The 14,382-nt window shown below is 47.6% G+C and overlaps 1 protein-coding gene across 1 annotated transcript in view; it reads left to right on the top strand.

The window, feature by feature from the left end:
- Window positions 1-11,602, top strand: part of ccdc105 (coiled-coil domain containing 105) — a 23,779-nt gene extending 12,177 nt beyond the window's left edge. The window contains exons 6-8 of the mRNA XM_055664669.1: window positions 3,528-3,623; window positions 7,672-7,785; window positions 10,972-11,602. Coding sequence (XP_055520644.1) covers window positions 3,528-3,623; window positions 7,672-7,785; window positions 10,972-11,172 — 411 coding nt within the window. The 3' untranslated portion in view covers window positions 11,173-11,602. The remainder of the gene's footprint in view (window positions 1-3,527; window positions 3,624-7,671; window positions 7,786-10,971) is intronic.
- The last annotated feature ends 2,780 nt before the right edge of the window (window positions 11,603-14,382 follow it).

The following is a 14,382-nucleotide window of genomic DNA, read 5'->3' as shown; positions in this document are numbered from 1 at the left end:
GCTGACTGAGATGTTCCATTTAAGCTGGATCCATTGGCCCACCATTGCCCCATACCCCATGTAGGTGAACAGAGGGATCTGGGAATAACTGTGCACAGTTCCCTGAAAGTGGAATCTCATGTAGATAGGGTGGTAAAGAAAGCTTTTGGTGTGCTGGCCATTATAAATCAGAGCATTGAGTATAGAAGTTGGGATGTAATGTTAAAATTGTACAAGGCATTGGTGAGGCCAATTCTGGAGTATGGTGTACACTTTGGGTCGCCTAATTATAGGAAGGATGTCAACAAAATAGAGAGAGTACAGAGGAGATTTACTAGAATGTTGCCTGGGTTTCAGCAACTAAGTTACAGAGAAAGGTTGAACAAGTTAGGGCTTTATTCTTTGGAGCGCAGAAGGTTAAGGGGGGACTTGATAGAGGTTTTTAAAATGATGAGAGGGATAGACAGAGTTGACGTGGAAAAGCTTTTCCCACTGAGAGTAGGGAAGATTCAAACAAGGGGGCATGACATGAGAATTAAGGGACTGAAGTTTAGGGGTAACATGAGGGGGAACTTCTTTACTCAGAGAGTGGTAGCTGTGTGGAATGAGCTTCCAGTGAAGGTGGTGGAGGCAGGTTCATTTTTATCATTTAAAAATAAATTGGATAGTTATATGGATGGGAAGGGAATGGAGGGTTATGGTCTGAGCGCAGGTATATGGGACTAGGGGAGAGTATGTGTTCGGCACAGACTAGAAGGGTCGAGATGGCCTGTTTCCGTGCTGTAATTGTTATATGGTTATTATATGGTTATTAAACTGCACACAATACTCTAAACGTGGCCTCACTGACCTCCTGTACAGCTATAACCTATTGTACAGCTATAACATAACATCTCAGACTCATCATGCAACGGTGAAGGCAACAGGTTTCTTTCTGAGGCGCAAGTTTCATCATTGTTCAACTTCTGTCAAGGAGAAGCTATACTTCACCCTCGTTAGACCTCATTTGGACTACGCAGTTGCAGCATGGGACCCTTACACAAATAAAAACATGTCTTCCATCGAACGTGTCCAAAGACAGGCAGCTCGATTTGTTACTAACACCTATGAGAGGGAAGCGAGTGTCACCAAACTTCTGAATTCTCTGGGGTGGAAGGAACCCTCTCCAAGACAGACACACGTGAAGCTCACCGTTTGACCTGTTTTTACAAAATGTTAAATGGTCAGCTCGACATAGATTACAAGACCTACACCAAACCCAAACCAATTAGGAGCAGACGAGGGCATTCGATTCAATTTGTGATCCCAGCTACAAAGACAGATGTGTACAGCAATTCGTTCTTCCCCCGCACAATTAAAGCATGGAATAATCTCCACCCTACTATAGTTACACAACCAGATGCAACTACATTTAAAGTAGCTCTTTCTTCCCAATAACCCTTTCTGGCTTAAGCCCTCCCTTCACCACCTCCAGTTTAAATTCCATTTGGAATATTTTGGAGGACCAAGAAACCAAGAACCAAGAGCAGTGGGACCAGCAGTCTTCTGATCTTTCAGCTTCCTCAGGTTCATGTTCACGGTTGTCATGTATACCGAGGTACAGTGAAAAGCTTTGTTTTGAAAACTGTCAAATCTGATCACCCAATCTGTCCCTCCTCTCCCTCCGCCCCCCTCTCTCCGCTCCCCTCCCTCTCCGCCCACTCTCTCTCGGTCCCTCTCTCTCTCTCCGCCACCCTCTCTCTCTCTCCGCCCCCTCTGCCCCCCTCTCTCTCTCTCTCTCTCCTCTCTCTCTCTCCCCCTCTCCCTCTCTCCCTCCCTCTCTCTCTCTCTCTCTCTCTCTCTCTCTCCCCCTCTCTCTCTCTCCCCCTCTCTCTCTCTCCCCCCCCCCTCTCTCTCCGCCCTCTCTCCCTCTCTCCTTCTCTGCCTCCATCTCCCTCTCTCTCTCTCTCTCCCTCTCTCTCTCTCCCTCTCTCTCTCTCTCTCCCCCTCTCTCTCTCCCTCCCCCTCTCTCTCCCTTCCCCTCTCTCTCTCCCCCTCTCCCTCTCTCTCTCCCCCTCTCCTCCCTCCCCCTCTCCCTCTCTCTCCCCCCTCCCTCTCTCTCCCTATTTCTCACCACCTCTCTCGCCCCCACCTCTCCCTCTCTCTCTCTCTCTCTCCCCTCTCTCTCTCTCCGTCCCCCTCTCTCTCCATGTCGCTCTGTCTCTCATCTCCCTCCCTCCCCTCTCTCTCTGACTGTCTCTCCCTACTCTTCTCCTCCCCTCTCTCTCTCTCTCTCCCTCCCTCTCTCCCCCTCTCTCTCTCTCCCCTCTCTCTCTCTCCCCCTCTCTCTCCCTCTCCCCCCCTCTCTCTCTGCCCTCTCTCTCTCTCTCCCTCTCTCTCTCTCCATGTCTCTCTCCGTCCCCCTCTCTCTCTGCCTCTCGCTCACTCTCTGTCTCTGTCACTATCACACTCTCATTCTTTCCCTCTGTCACCGTTACTCATTCACTCGTTCAGTTTCTCTGTCTCTCTGTCATTCCCTCGCTCACACACACAACAAAGCACGCCATCACACGCTCATCACCGCTCCAATTTCCCTTCAGACCTGCGTTTTGTCCAATCCTGCAGGCAGTGAATCTTAGCCCATCGCAGCTTTGTTTAGTTTAGAGATACAGCACGGAAACAGGCCCTTCGTCCCACCGAGTCTGCGCGGACCAGCGATCCCCACACACTTCCACTATCCTACACACACACTAGGGACAATTTTACATTTATACTGAGCCAATTCACCTACAAACCTGTACATCTTTGGAGTGTGGGAGGAAACCGAAGATAGAAACATAGAAGCATAAAAAATAGGTGCAGGAGTAGAGGCCATTCGGCCCTTCGAGCCTGCACCGCCATTCAATATGATCATGGCTGATCATCCAACTCAGTATCCCTTCCCTGCCTTCTCCCCATACCCCCTGATCCCCTTTAGCCACAAGGGCTACATCTAACTCACTCTTAAATATAGCCAATGAACTGTGGCCTAAACTACCTTCTGTGGCAGAGAGTTCCACAGATTCACCACTCTGTGTGTAAAAAATGATTTTCTCATCTCGGTCCCCCTTATCCTTAAACTGTGACCCCTTGTTCTGGACTTCCCCAACATCGGGAACAATCTTCCTGCATCTAGCCTGTCCAACCGATTAAGAATTTTGTAAGTTTCTATAAGATCCCCCCTCAATCTTCTGAATTCTGGCGAGCACAAGCCGAGTCTATCCAGTCTTTCTTCATATGAAAGATCTCGGAGGGATCCCACGCAGGCCACGGGGAGAACGTACAAACTCTGTACAGACAGCACCCGCAGTCAGGATTGAACCCGGGTCTCTGGCGCTGTGAGGCAGCAACTCTACCGCTGCGCCATCGTGCCTTTGCTTCCGAACGTTTTTCTATCCTTGCCCGACTGTGCGTTCCACCCAAATTGTAAACCGTGGTGTGTTTTAATGTGTAGGAGATGGAAGCCAGGGGTGTGACTGTGTTTAGGCCCGGCCCTGCCTGATCTAACGCCTCTCTATCCGTTCTTGCAGCAACACATGGAGGTCAGTTCGGGTGAGACGAGGGCCAGCATTAACCGGGCAAAGCGCTGGTACGATGAGATGGAGCTGGCCAACGGAGTGACTCTGGTAAGTGGACAGTCACAGTGTCACAGAGTGATACAGTGTGGACAACAGGCCCTTCGGCCCCACTCACCCACACAACGACCCATCTACCCTAGGCCCACTTGCCTGCGCTTGGTCCATATCCCTCCAAAGCTGCCCCATCCACGTACCTGCCCAACTGTTTCTTAAACGATGGGATAGTCCCAGCCTCAACTACCTCCTCTGGCAGCTTGTTCCATACACCCACCACCCTCTGTGTGGAAAAGTTACCCCTCAAATTCCAATTCAATCTTTTCCCCTTTCACCTTGAACCTATGTCCTCTGGTCCTCGATTCCCCTACTCTGGGTAAAAGACTCTACCCAATCTATTCCTCTCATGATTTTGGGACAGTGGAGACACAAGAGTCTGCAGATGCCGAAAGTCTGAGGAAAAATCAATGTGATGGAGGAACCTAGCAGGCCCAGCAGCATCCATGGGGGGGAATGCACAGACAATGTTTTGAGTCGGTATGTAGTTGTAGGGGCAGGGGTATGAGGGGGATTGGTTGTTTTAAAACTAGGTTCACCTATTTCTCCTCATCCCCTTCCCCGCTCACTGCCAAAAACAGGAAAGTAGACTATTATCTGAATGGTGGCCGATTAGGAAAAGGGGAGATGCAACGAGACCTGGGTGTCATGGTACACCAGTCATTGAAAGTAGGCATGCGGGTGCAGCAGGCAGTGAAGAAAGCGATTGGTATGTTAGCATTCATAGCAAAAGGATTTGAGTATAGGAGCAGGGAGGTTCTACTGCAGTTGTGCAGGGTCTTGGTGAGACCACACCTGGAGTATTGCGTACAGTTAGATACATAGATACATAGAAATAGGAGCAGGAGTAGGCCATTCGGCCCTTCGAGCCTGCAGCGCCATTCACTATGACCATGGCTGATCATCCAACTCAGTATCCTGTACCTGCCTTCTCTCCATACCCCCTGATCCCTTTAGCCACAAGGGCCACATCTAACTCCCTCTTAAATATAGCCAATGAACTGGCCTCAACTACCCTCTGTGGCAGAGAGTTCCACAGATTCACCACTCTCTGTGTGAAAAATGTTTTTCTCATCTCGGTCTTAAAGTTCATTGGCTATATTTAAGAGGGTTAGATGTGGCCCTTGTGGCTAAAGGGACCAGGGGGTATGGAGAGAAGGCAGGTACAGGATACTGAGTTGGATGATCAGCCATGGTCATATTGAATGGCGGTGCAGGCTCGAAGGGCCGAATGGCCTCTACTCCTGCACCTAGTGTCTATGTTTCTATGTTTCAGTTCCGTTTAGATTATTGTCAGGTGTAGCGAGATACAGTGAACAGCTTTTGAAAAACCGTACTCCTCCATTTCATCTTCCGGCTTCGCAATTCACATCCCTTCAATCCTTCTGCCTCACACGTTCTGCTTTGATCTCTGGCCTTTGATCGATCCATCCACATATTAAACCCCATTCCTTTTTGGTCAGTGTCCACCTGCCACATTTTATTATGATTTTTAATTTTTTTAATTAAATATTAATAAATTAATTGTAATAAATATTAATTAAATATTTACAATTGCAATAATTTAATTTTGTATTTATTTTTAATATTTTTATTAGAAGCAATGTACAATAATAATAATAATAATAATAATAATAATAATAATAATAATATCTTTTATTGTCATTACATGTCAGTGCAACGAGATTCAGTATGCAGCTCCAACCGATGTAAAGAAAAGTAAAATAAATAAATAAGCTGTGTGTCGTGACCATCCGAGGGAGACAGGGGGGGTGGGGGGCACTCAGCAGGGCCGGTTCAGAGCCGCTATAGCTCTGGGAATAAAGCTGTTTCTGAGTCTGGAGGTTCGGGCGTAGAAGGCCTTGTAACGTCTGCCGGAGGGAAGTAGTTCAAACAGTCCGTTACAGGGGTGTGAGGAGTCTTTATGGATGCTGACGGCCTTCCTGAGGCACCGTGTGTGGTAGATGCCCTCCACACCCCTGGTAGCTGTGCCCCAATGATCCTCTGCGCTCTGTGGATGCGCGCTGAAGAGCTCTCCTCTCCGCCTCCGTGCAGCTGAGATACCACACAGAGATGCCATACGTTAATATGCTCCCTGTGGTGCGGTGATAGATAGATAGATAGATAGATAGATAGATAGATAGATAGATAGATAGATAGATAGATAGATAGATAGATAGATAGATAGATAGATAGATAGATAGATAGATAGATAGATCCTTTATTGTCAGCAGCTGTTGGGGCAGTCCAGCCTTTTTTAATGTCCTCTGGAAGAACAGTCGTTGCTGTGCCTTCCTGACCAGCGCAGCGGTGTAGGTGGATCATCGGATAAACCATGGCATATAACATCATACATTTTGTGTACAGCTCCTTCTTCGAGCCACTGTGTCCACACCGGCCAGCGATCCCCGCACACTATCACTATCCTGCACACACTGGGGACAATTTCCAATTCTAGCAAGCCAATTAACGTACAAACCTGTACGTCTTTGGATTGTGGGAGGAAACTGAAGATCTCTGAGAAAACCCATGGGGAGAATGTACAAACTCCGTACAGACAGCACGCGTAGTCGGGATCGAACCCGGGTCTCTGGCGCTGTGAGGCAGCAACTCTACCGCTGCGCCACCGTGCATCGGGGTTAATAATTTGTTGATATTTTGTTTATGATATTAACTGTTTTAAAAAATGTTTAATTTAATCAATTTTTATTTGAGGAAAAAAAATGACAGTACATCTGACGTATCGCATTACATTTGCCTCCATTTTGTTTTTTATATATAGCAGGTTCACAATCTTTTATCCGAAATTCCGAAAACCGAAAAGCTCCGAAAACCGAACATTTTTAACTGCCGGGATCGAGGCGCATAGTCGCGACCTTGCGGCCACGAGCCGAGCACTCTACCACTGAGCCACCCGTTTAACGTTAAAATCTACGCTAAAAATCTTCCATTCCGAAATCCGAAAAATTCCGAAATCCCGAAAAGTGTCTGGTCTCAAGGTTTTCGGATAAGAGATTGTGAACCTGTAATAACAAAATAACCCTGGCCCACCCTCCCTAAACACCCCTTGGCAGCTAATGTGTTCACAATATAAATAGATCACAAATACAAATGCACATTTTAACAATAATAAAGTAACAAAACAGAATAAAAGCGAATCCCCACTTACTGCCAAGTGCCCTTAGTCAATCAGTAGTTCCTTTAGACCCTGAAAGTATGATAAAAAAGGTTCCCATTTCAAATAAAACATTTTCACAGACCCCCTCAATGTCTGAAGATCTTTCCTGGTCCGAGAACACTAATACAATTATCAAGAAAGCTCATCAGCGCCTCTACTTCCTGAGAAGATTACGGAGAGTCGGATTGTCAAGGAAGACTCTCTCTAACTTCTACAGGTGCACAGTAGAGAGCATGCTGACCGGTTGCATCGTGGCTTGGTTCGGCAATTTATGCGCCCTGGAGAGGAAAAGACTACAAAAAGTAATAAGCACTGCCCAGTCCATCATCGGCTCTGACCTTCCTTCCATCGAGGGGATTTATCGCAGTCGCTGCCTCAAAAAAGCTGGCAGTATCATCAAAGACCCACACCATCCTGGCCACACACTCATCTCCCTGCTACCTTCAGGTAGAAGGTACAGGAGCCTGAAGACTGCAACAACAAGGTTCAGGAATAGCTACTTCCCCACAGCCATCAGGCTATTAAACCTGGCTCGGACAAAACTCTGATTATTAATAACCCATTATCTGTTATTTGCACTTCATCAGTTTATTTATTCATGTGTGTGTATATATTTATATTATAGTATATGGACACACTGATTTGTTTTGTAGTAAATGCCTACTATGTTCTGTGTGCTGAAGCAAAGCAAGAATTTCATTGTCCTATCAGGGACACATGACAATAAACTCACTTGAACTTGAACTTGAATCTTTTCTAGCCTTAAAACAAAACTGTGTTTGTTGTTATTTGCAGGTTTGTGAAGCAGCAGGTAAGGGTTTCAATGTTCGGTACGTTTGACAATTAAATGCCCTTGACTCTTGACAGGGTCCAGAGAGCAGCCTGCACCTGGAGCTACGGGAAAGGCTGGACAGGCCACTGGTCAAGGTCTTCCAGCGCCATCCGGGGACCCAGCTTGTTGAGGCGGCCACACTCGTCAAGGTAGGAAGCCCGATGAGTTGAGGTTGGGTTAGAGAAACAACGTGGAAGCAGGCCCTTGGGCCTACCTAGCCTGCACCAACCATTGATCACCCATTCACAATGTTATGGATTAATTATTTGGCTAATATGGCCGAGAAAACAAGTTTAGTTTAGAGAGACAGCGTGGAAACAGTTCCTCCGACCCATCGAGTCCGCGCCGACCACCAACATTATCCCGTTTGCATCCACTCCCGACACACCAGGGGGCAGTTTTACAGAGGGCCAATTAACTTACAAACCCGTACGTCTTTGGGATGTGGGAGGAAACTGGAGCACCCACGTGGTCACGGGGAGAACGTGCAAAGCGTGCGCACACATTTGAACCACGCAGGGCTGTTTTGTTGCCTCAAGTAAGAATGTCATTGTTGTGCTGGCGTTAAATAAGACAATTTAACACTCATGACGCTTGAATCCAGTGTATTGAGCCCGTCAAGAATAAAGAGGGGACCCCAGCGTAGGGGGGTGCTGAGGTTAAAGGAAAATTACAAATACTTTTTAACTCAGCGGGACAAGCAGCATCTCTGGAGAGAAGGAATGGGCGACGTTTCGAGTGGAGCCCCTTCTTCAGACATCAGGGTGTCGAACCGAAACGTCACCCATTCCTTCTCTCTAGAGATGACGCTGCCTGTCCCGCTGAGTTACTCCAGCTTTTTGTGTCTATCTTCTGTTCAAACCAGCGTCTGCAGTTCCTTCCTACACATGAATACTTTATAACTCTGTCAGTGCCCTATACGAGGCGACCCTTTGCGTACTTTGTGTACGGTTTGCAAAACAAAGAATTACCCTGTACCTAGAATGAATGAATGAATTAATACTTTATTGTCACATGTGGGACATTCTTTGCTTGCATTCCCAAGGTATGCAAATAGTTGACATATAAAGGGTGCTGAAAAAGTTACAAAGTATCGTGTGCCACGTCCTGCTTTGTTCTCCCCTCCCCTTCGCCCCTCACGTCGGTCCCCCCCACACCCGGTCCTCCTTTGTTCCAGGCGACAAATCCTCCGACCCCCACCTCGACTGCCGGTGCCGTCAATGACTGCCAACCCCGACCTGCGCCCTCATCGACTGCTCCACCGACCTCCTCCACGATCGCTGCTCGGTCCTTTCCTGGATCCTCCGCTGCGCCGACCCAGGCTCTGTCGGCCGCGAGCTCCGCCGACCCGCGAGGCTCCGGTTCCAGCATAGAAACATTGAAAATAGGTGCAGGAATAGGCCATTAGGCCGTTCAAGCCAGCACCGCCATTCAATAGGATCATGGCTGATCATTCCCAATCAGTACCCCGTTCTTGCTTTCTCCCCATATCCCTTGATTCTGTTAGCCCTAAGAGCTAAATCTAACTCTCTCTTGAATTGTGAATTGGCCTCCACTGCCTTCTGTGACAGAGAATTCCAGAGATTCACAACTCAAAAGTTTTTCCTCATCTCAATCCTAAATGGCCAACCCCTTATTCTAAAAGTGTAACCACCTGGTTCTGGACTCCTCCAACATGGGGAACATTTTCCCTGCATCTAGCCTGTCCAATCCCTTAAGAATTTAAATGTTTCTATAAGATCCCCTCTTATTCTCCTAATATATGTGAATATATGCCCAGTGAATATATGCCCAGTCGATCCATTCTTTCGTCATATGTCAGTCTCTCTGGTTTAGAGAACCTGGTGAACCTACGCTGCACTCCCTCAATTGAAAGCTCCCTGAAAAGAATAGCGAGCTTCCACCGCCCGGCTTCTCTGCGGCCTCCTGGAGATTGTACGTGACAAAGTATCGTGGCCGATTAGGAAAAGGGGAGATGCAACGAGACCTGGGTGTCATGGTACACCAGTCATTGAAAGTAGGCATGCAGGTGCAGCAGGCAGTGAAGAAAGCGAATGGTATGTTAGCATTCATAGCAAAAGGATTTGAGTATAGGAGCAGGGAGGTTCTACTGCAGTTGTACAGGACCTTGGTGAAACCACACCTGGAGTATTATGCACAGTTTTGGTCTCCAAATCTGGGGAAAGACATTCTTGCCGTAGAGGGAGTACAGAGAAGGTTCACCAGACGGATTCCTGGGATGTCAGGACTTTCATATGAAGAAAGACTGGATAGACTCGGCTTGTACTCGCTAGAATTTAGAAGATTATAACCATATAACCATATAACAATTACAGCACGGAAACAGGCCATCTCGGCCCTACAAGTCCGTGCCGAACAAATTTTTTTTTCCCCTTAGTCCCACCTGCCTGCACTCATACCATAACCCTACATTCCCTTCTCGTCCATATGCCTATCCAATTTATTTTGAAATGATACCAATGAACCTGCCTCCACCACTTCCACTGGAAGCTCATTCCACACCGCTACCACTCTCTGAGTAAAGAAGTTCCCCCTCATATTACCCCTAAACTTCTGTCCCTTAATTCTGAAGTCATGTCCTCTTGTTTGAATCTTCCCTATTCTCAAAGGGAAAAGCTTGTCCACATCAACTCTGTCTATCCCTCTCATCATTTTAAAGACCTCTATCAAGTCCCCCCTTAACCTTCTGCGCTCCAGAGAATAAAGACCTAACTTATTCAACCTATCTCTGTAACTTAGTTGTTGAAACCCAGGCAACATTCTAGTAAATCTCCTCTGTACTCTCTCTATTTTGTTGACATCCTTCCTATAATTGGGCGACCAAAATTGTACACCATACTCCAGATTTGGTCTCACCAATGCCTTGTACAATTTTGAGGGGGGATCTTATAGAAACTTACAAAATTCTTAAGGGGTTGGGCAGGCTAGATGCAGGAAGATTGTTCCCGATGTTGGGGAAGACCAGAACAAGGAGTCACAGTTTAAGGATAAGGGGGAAATCCTTTAGGACCGAGATGAGAAAAACATTTTTCACACAGAGAGTGGTGAATCTCTGGAATTCTCTGCCACAGAAGGTAGTTGAGGCCAGTACATTGGCTATATTTAAGAGGGAGTTAGATGTGGCCCTTGTGGCTAAAGGGATCAGGGGGTATGGAGAGAAGGCAGGGATGAGATACTGAGTTGGATGATCAGCCATGATCATATTGAATGGCGGTGCAGGCTCGAAGGACCAAATGGCCTCTACTCCTGCACCTATTGTCTATGTTTCTATCATCACCCTGTATCTTGGCTCTCTGTGCCCCTTCGCCATCTAGGGTATCGGCGCTCTGAATGATGCCATGGCAGAGACCAAACGCAACATCAAGATGCTGGAGCACGCGAAGAAACAACTGGACGACAACATTCACGACAAAAAGGCCGGATTTCAGATAGATTCGGATATCGTTCGATTCCGTAAACTGAAAGCACCCGCTCGGATACTTCTAAATGAATCAGATCCACTGGGCGGCAACTAACTGGGAAGCCGCGTCCTCTCACCCTCCGGTGTGCCCTTTTCTATTATTACTATCAATTAAAAACAGTTTAATCACACCGTCCGTTTCCAGGGCCGCTTCCGTGGGTGGTGTTCCAGGGAAACTATTCTGAATGGAAGTGCACATGCTGGCCTACAAAAAGCAGACACAAAATGTCAGGGCTCGAGGGCCTTAGCTACACGGAGAGGTCGAGCAGGCTTGGACTTTATTCTTTGGAGTGCAGGAGGATGAGGGGCGGTCTTATAGGGCTGTACAAAATCATGAGAGGAATAGATCGGGTAAACGCACAGCCTTGCCCAGGGAATCGAGAACTGGGGGACATGGGTTTAAGGTGAGTCTAGTCAAGTCAAGTTTATTCGCCACATACACATACGAGATGTGCAGTGAAATGAAAAGTGGCCAATGCTCGCGGACTTTGTGCAAAAAGACAAACAAACAAACAACCAAACTAACTATAAACAGAATGGAACAGAATCACATATTTTACATGTTAAATATTGTGGGCGGAAGGAAAAAGGGGAAAAAACCCCAGCAATTTATAAGAAAGCAGTAGAGTGGAACAGTGAAGTTAGTCCCTGGAGAGATAGGAGTTTTCAGTCCTAATGGCCTCTGGGAAGAAACTACTTCTCAACCTCTCCGTTCTCACAGCATGGCAACAGATGGATGAGAAGGGAATGGAGGGTTATGGTATGAGTGCAGGCAGGTGGGACTAAGGGGAAAAAAAGTTGTTCGTCACGGACTTGTAGGGCCGAGATGGCCTGTTTCCGTGCTGTAATTGTTATATGGTTATATGGTTATATAACAGAGGCGTTTGCCTGACCGTAGCAGCTGGAACAGTCCGTTGCAGGGGTGGAAGGGGTCGCCCATGATCTTATGAGGGGGGATTTAATGGGAACCTGAGGGGTAACCTTTTGACAGTGTATAGATAGGGTAGGTTTCCAGGGATATGGGCCAAATGCAGGCAGGTGGGACCAGGTAGACACAAAATGCTAGAGTAATTCAGCGGGGTGAGGCAGAATCTATGGAGAAAAGGGATGGGTGACGTTTCGGGTCGAGACCCTTCTTCAGACTCGTTTGGATGGGGCATCTTGCTCAGCGTGGGCGACTTGAGCTGAAGAGCCTGTTTTCAAGCTGTGTGATTCCATGACTCTTAAGTGAGTATAGAAGTTGGGATGTAATGTTAAAATTGTACAAGGCATTGGTGAGACCAATTCTGGAGTATGGTGTACAATTTTGGTCGCCCAATTATAGGAAGGATGTCAACAAAATAGAGAGAGTACAGAGGAGATTTACTAGAATGTTGCCTGGGTTTCAGCAACTAAGTTACAGAGAAAGGTTGAATAAGTTAGGTCTTTATTCTTTGGAGCGCAGAAGGTTAAGGGGGGGACTTGATAGAGGTCTTTAAAATGATGAGAGTGATAGACAGAGTTGACGTGGACAAGCTTTTCCCATTGAGAATAGGGAAGATTCAAACAAGAGGACATGACTTGAGAACTAAGGGACAGAAGTTTAGCGGTAACATGAGGGGGAACTTCTTTACTCAGAGAGTGGTAGCTGTGTGGAATGAGCTTCCAGTGGGAGTGGTGGAGGCAGGTTCGATTTTATCATTTAAAAATAAATTGGATAGGTATATGGATGGGAAAGGAATGGAGGGTTATGTTATGAGTGCAGGGAGATGGGACTAGGGGAAAAGAAGTGTTCTGCACAGAATTGTAGGGGCGCGATAGCCTGTTTCCGTGCTGTAATTGTTATATGGTTAAATGTTATATGGTTATAAGTGCTGGAGTAACGCAGTGGGTCAGGCAGAATCTCTGGAGAACATAGATAGGTGATATTTTGGATTGTGACCCATCTTCAGTATTGTGGTTGAGAGTTGGGACGAAAGCTGGAAGAGAGGAGGTCCAGGACAAAGACACAAAGCGTAGGAGTAACTCAGTGGGTCAGGCAGCATCTCTGGGGAACATGGATGGGTGATGTGTTAAGGTGGATTCTGAAGGTCTCGACCCGAAACATCACCCATCCATGTTCTCCAGAGATGATGCCTGACCTGCTGAAATACTCCAGCACTTTGTGTCCCTTCTTCAGACTGATGGAGTAGAGAGGAGATAGATGGTAGAATGGGATGAGGGGAAGGGGTGGAGCAAGAGCTGGCAAGTGTGGGTGGATGAAGGTGAGGAGGGGTTGATGGCCAGCTTGGTCATATGGCAGAGGGAAGAGTTGTGAGTGACCAAGACTGGAGATGAAATGAGAGGACAAAAAGGTGCAGATGGAGGGGATAGTAGCATAAATGTTGAAAAGTGATGTGTTGGGTGCGGAGTTTGGTCGGGTGGAGTTTAGACCAGAGATACAGCATGGAAACAGGCCCTTCGGGTCCATGACAACCATCCATCACCCGGTCTGAAGAAAGGTTTCGGCCCGAAACGTTGCCTATTTCCTTCGCTCCATAGATGCTGCTGCACCCGCTGAGTTTCTCCAGCTTTTTTGTCTACCTTCGATTTTCCAGCATCTGCAGTTCTTTCTTCAACCCGTTCACACTAGTTCTATGTTATCCCACTTTCTCATCCACTCATCCACTCCCGACAATTTTACAGAAGCCACTTAGGGTTAGGAGGGAGAGATAGATCAGCAATGATTGAATGAAGGAGTAGCAGGAACGACCTCCAGCAGGAACGACCTAGCGCTCCATTGCTGAGATTGCCGAGTTCGGAGCGGGAGGAGCGGTGGTGGCGCGTGGACCTGACCCCGGAGATTCGGAGGCTTACCGCAGGTCTGGCAGACAGGAACACCGGGAGCCCACGGGTCCCTGCTGGGAGACGACTTTTCGGGGCTTCTGCAACGGCGACTTCACCCGCCCGAGTAGCGGGGTTGAAGAGTACCTGGAGCGGGACCTTACATCATCGCCCCGCGCGGCTTGGAATGGCTGCGGCACTTTGCTAGCGCCGGCCGGGGGCTCCAACAACAAGACCCGGAGCGTGGCCTTGCATCACCCGGCGCGGCGTAAATGGCCGCGGGACAATTACCATCGCCCGCCGGGGGCTTTGACTTTGACTTTGACATCGGGAGGGGAATGGGGAGTGCAGGGGTGGGATAAGTCTTTGCCTTCCATCACAGCGAGGAGGAGATGCGCTGTGATGGATGTTTGTGTAAATTGTGTTGTGTCTTGGTTCTTTCTTGTGTGTATGACTGCAGAAA

This window comes from Leucoraja erinacea, chromosome 42 (assembly GCF_028641065.1).
Source record: "Leucoraja erinacea ecotype New England chromosome 42, Leri_hhj_1, whole genome shotgun sequence".
Taxonomy (NCBI): domain Eukaryota; kingdom Metazoa; phylum Chordata; class Chondrichthyes; order Rajiformes; family Rajidae; genus Leucoraja; species Leucoraja erinaceus.
This window is presented reverse-complemented; position numbering and strand designations above follow the sequence as displayed.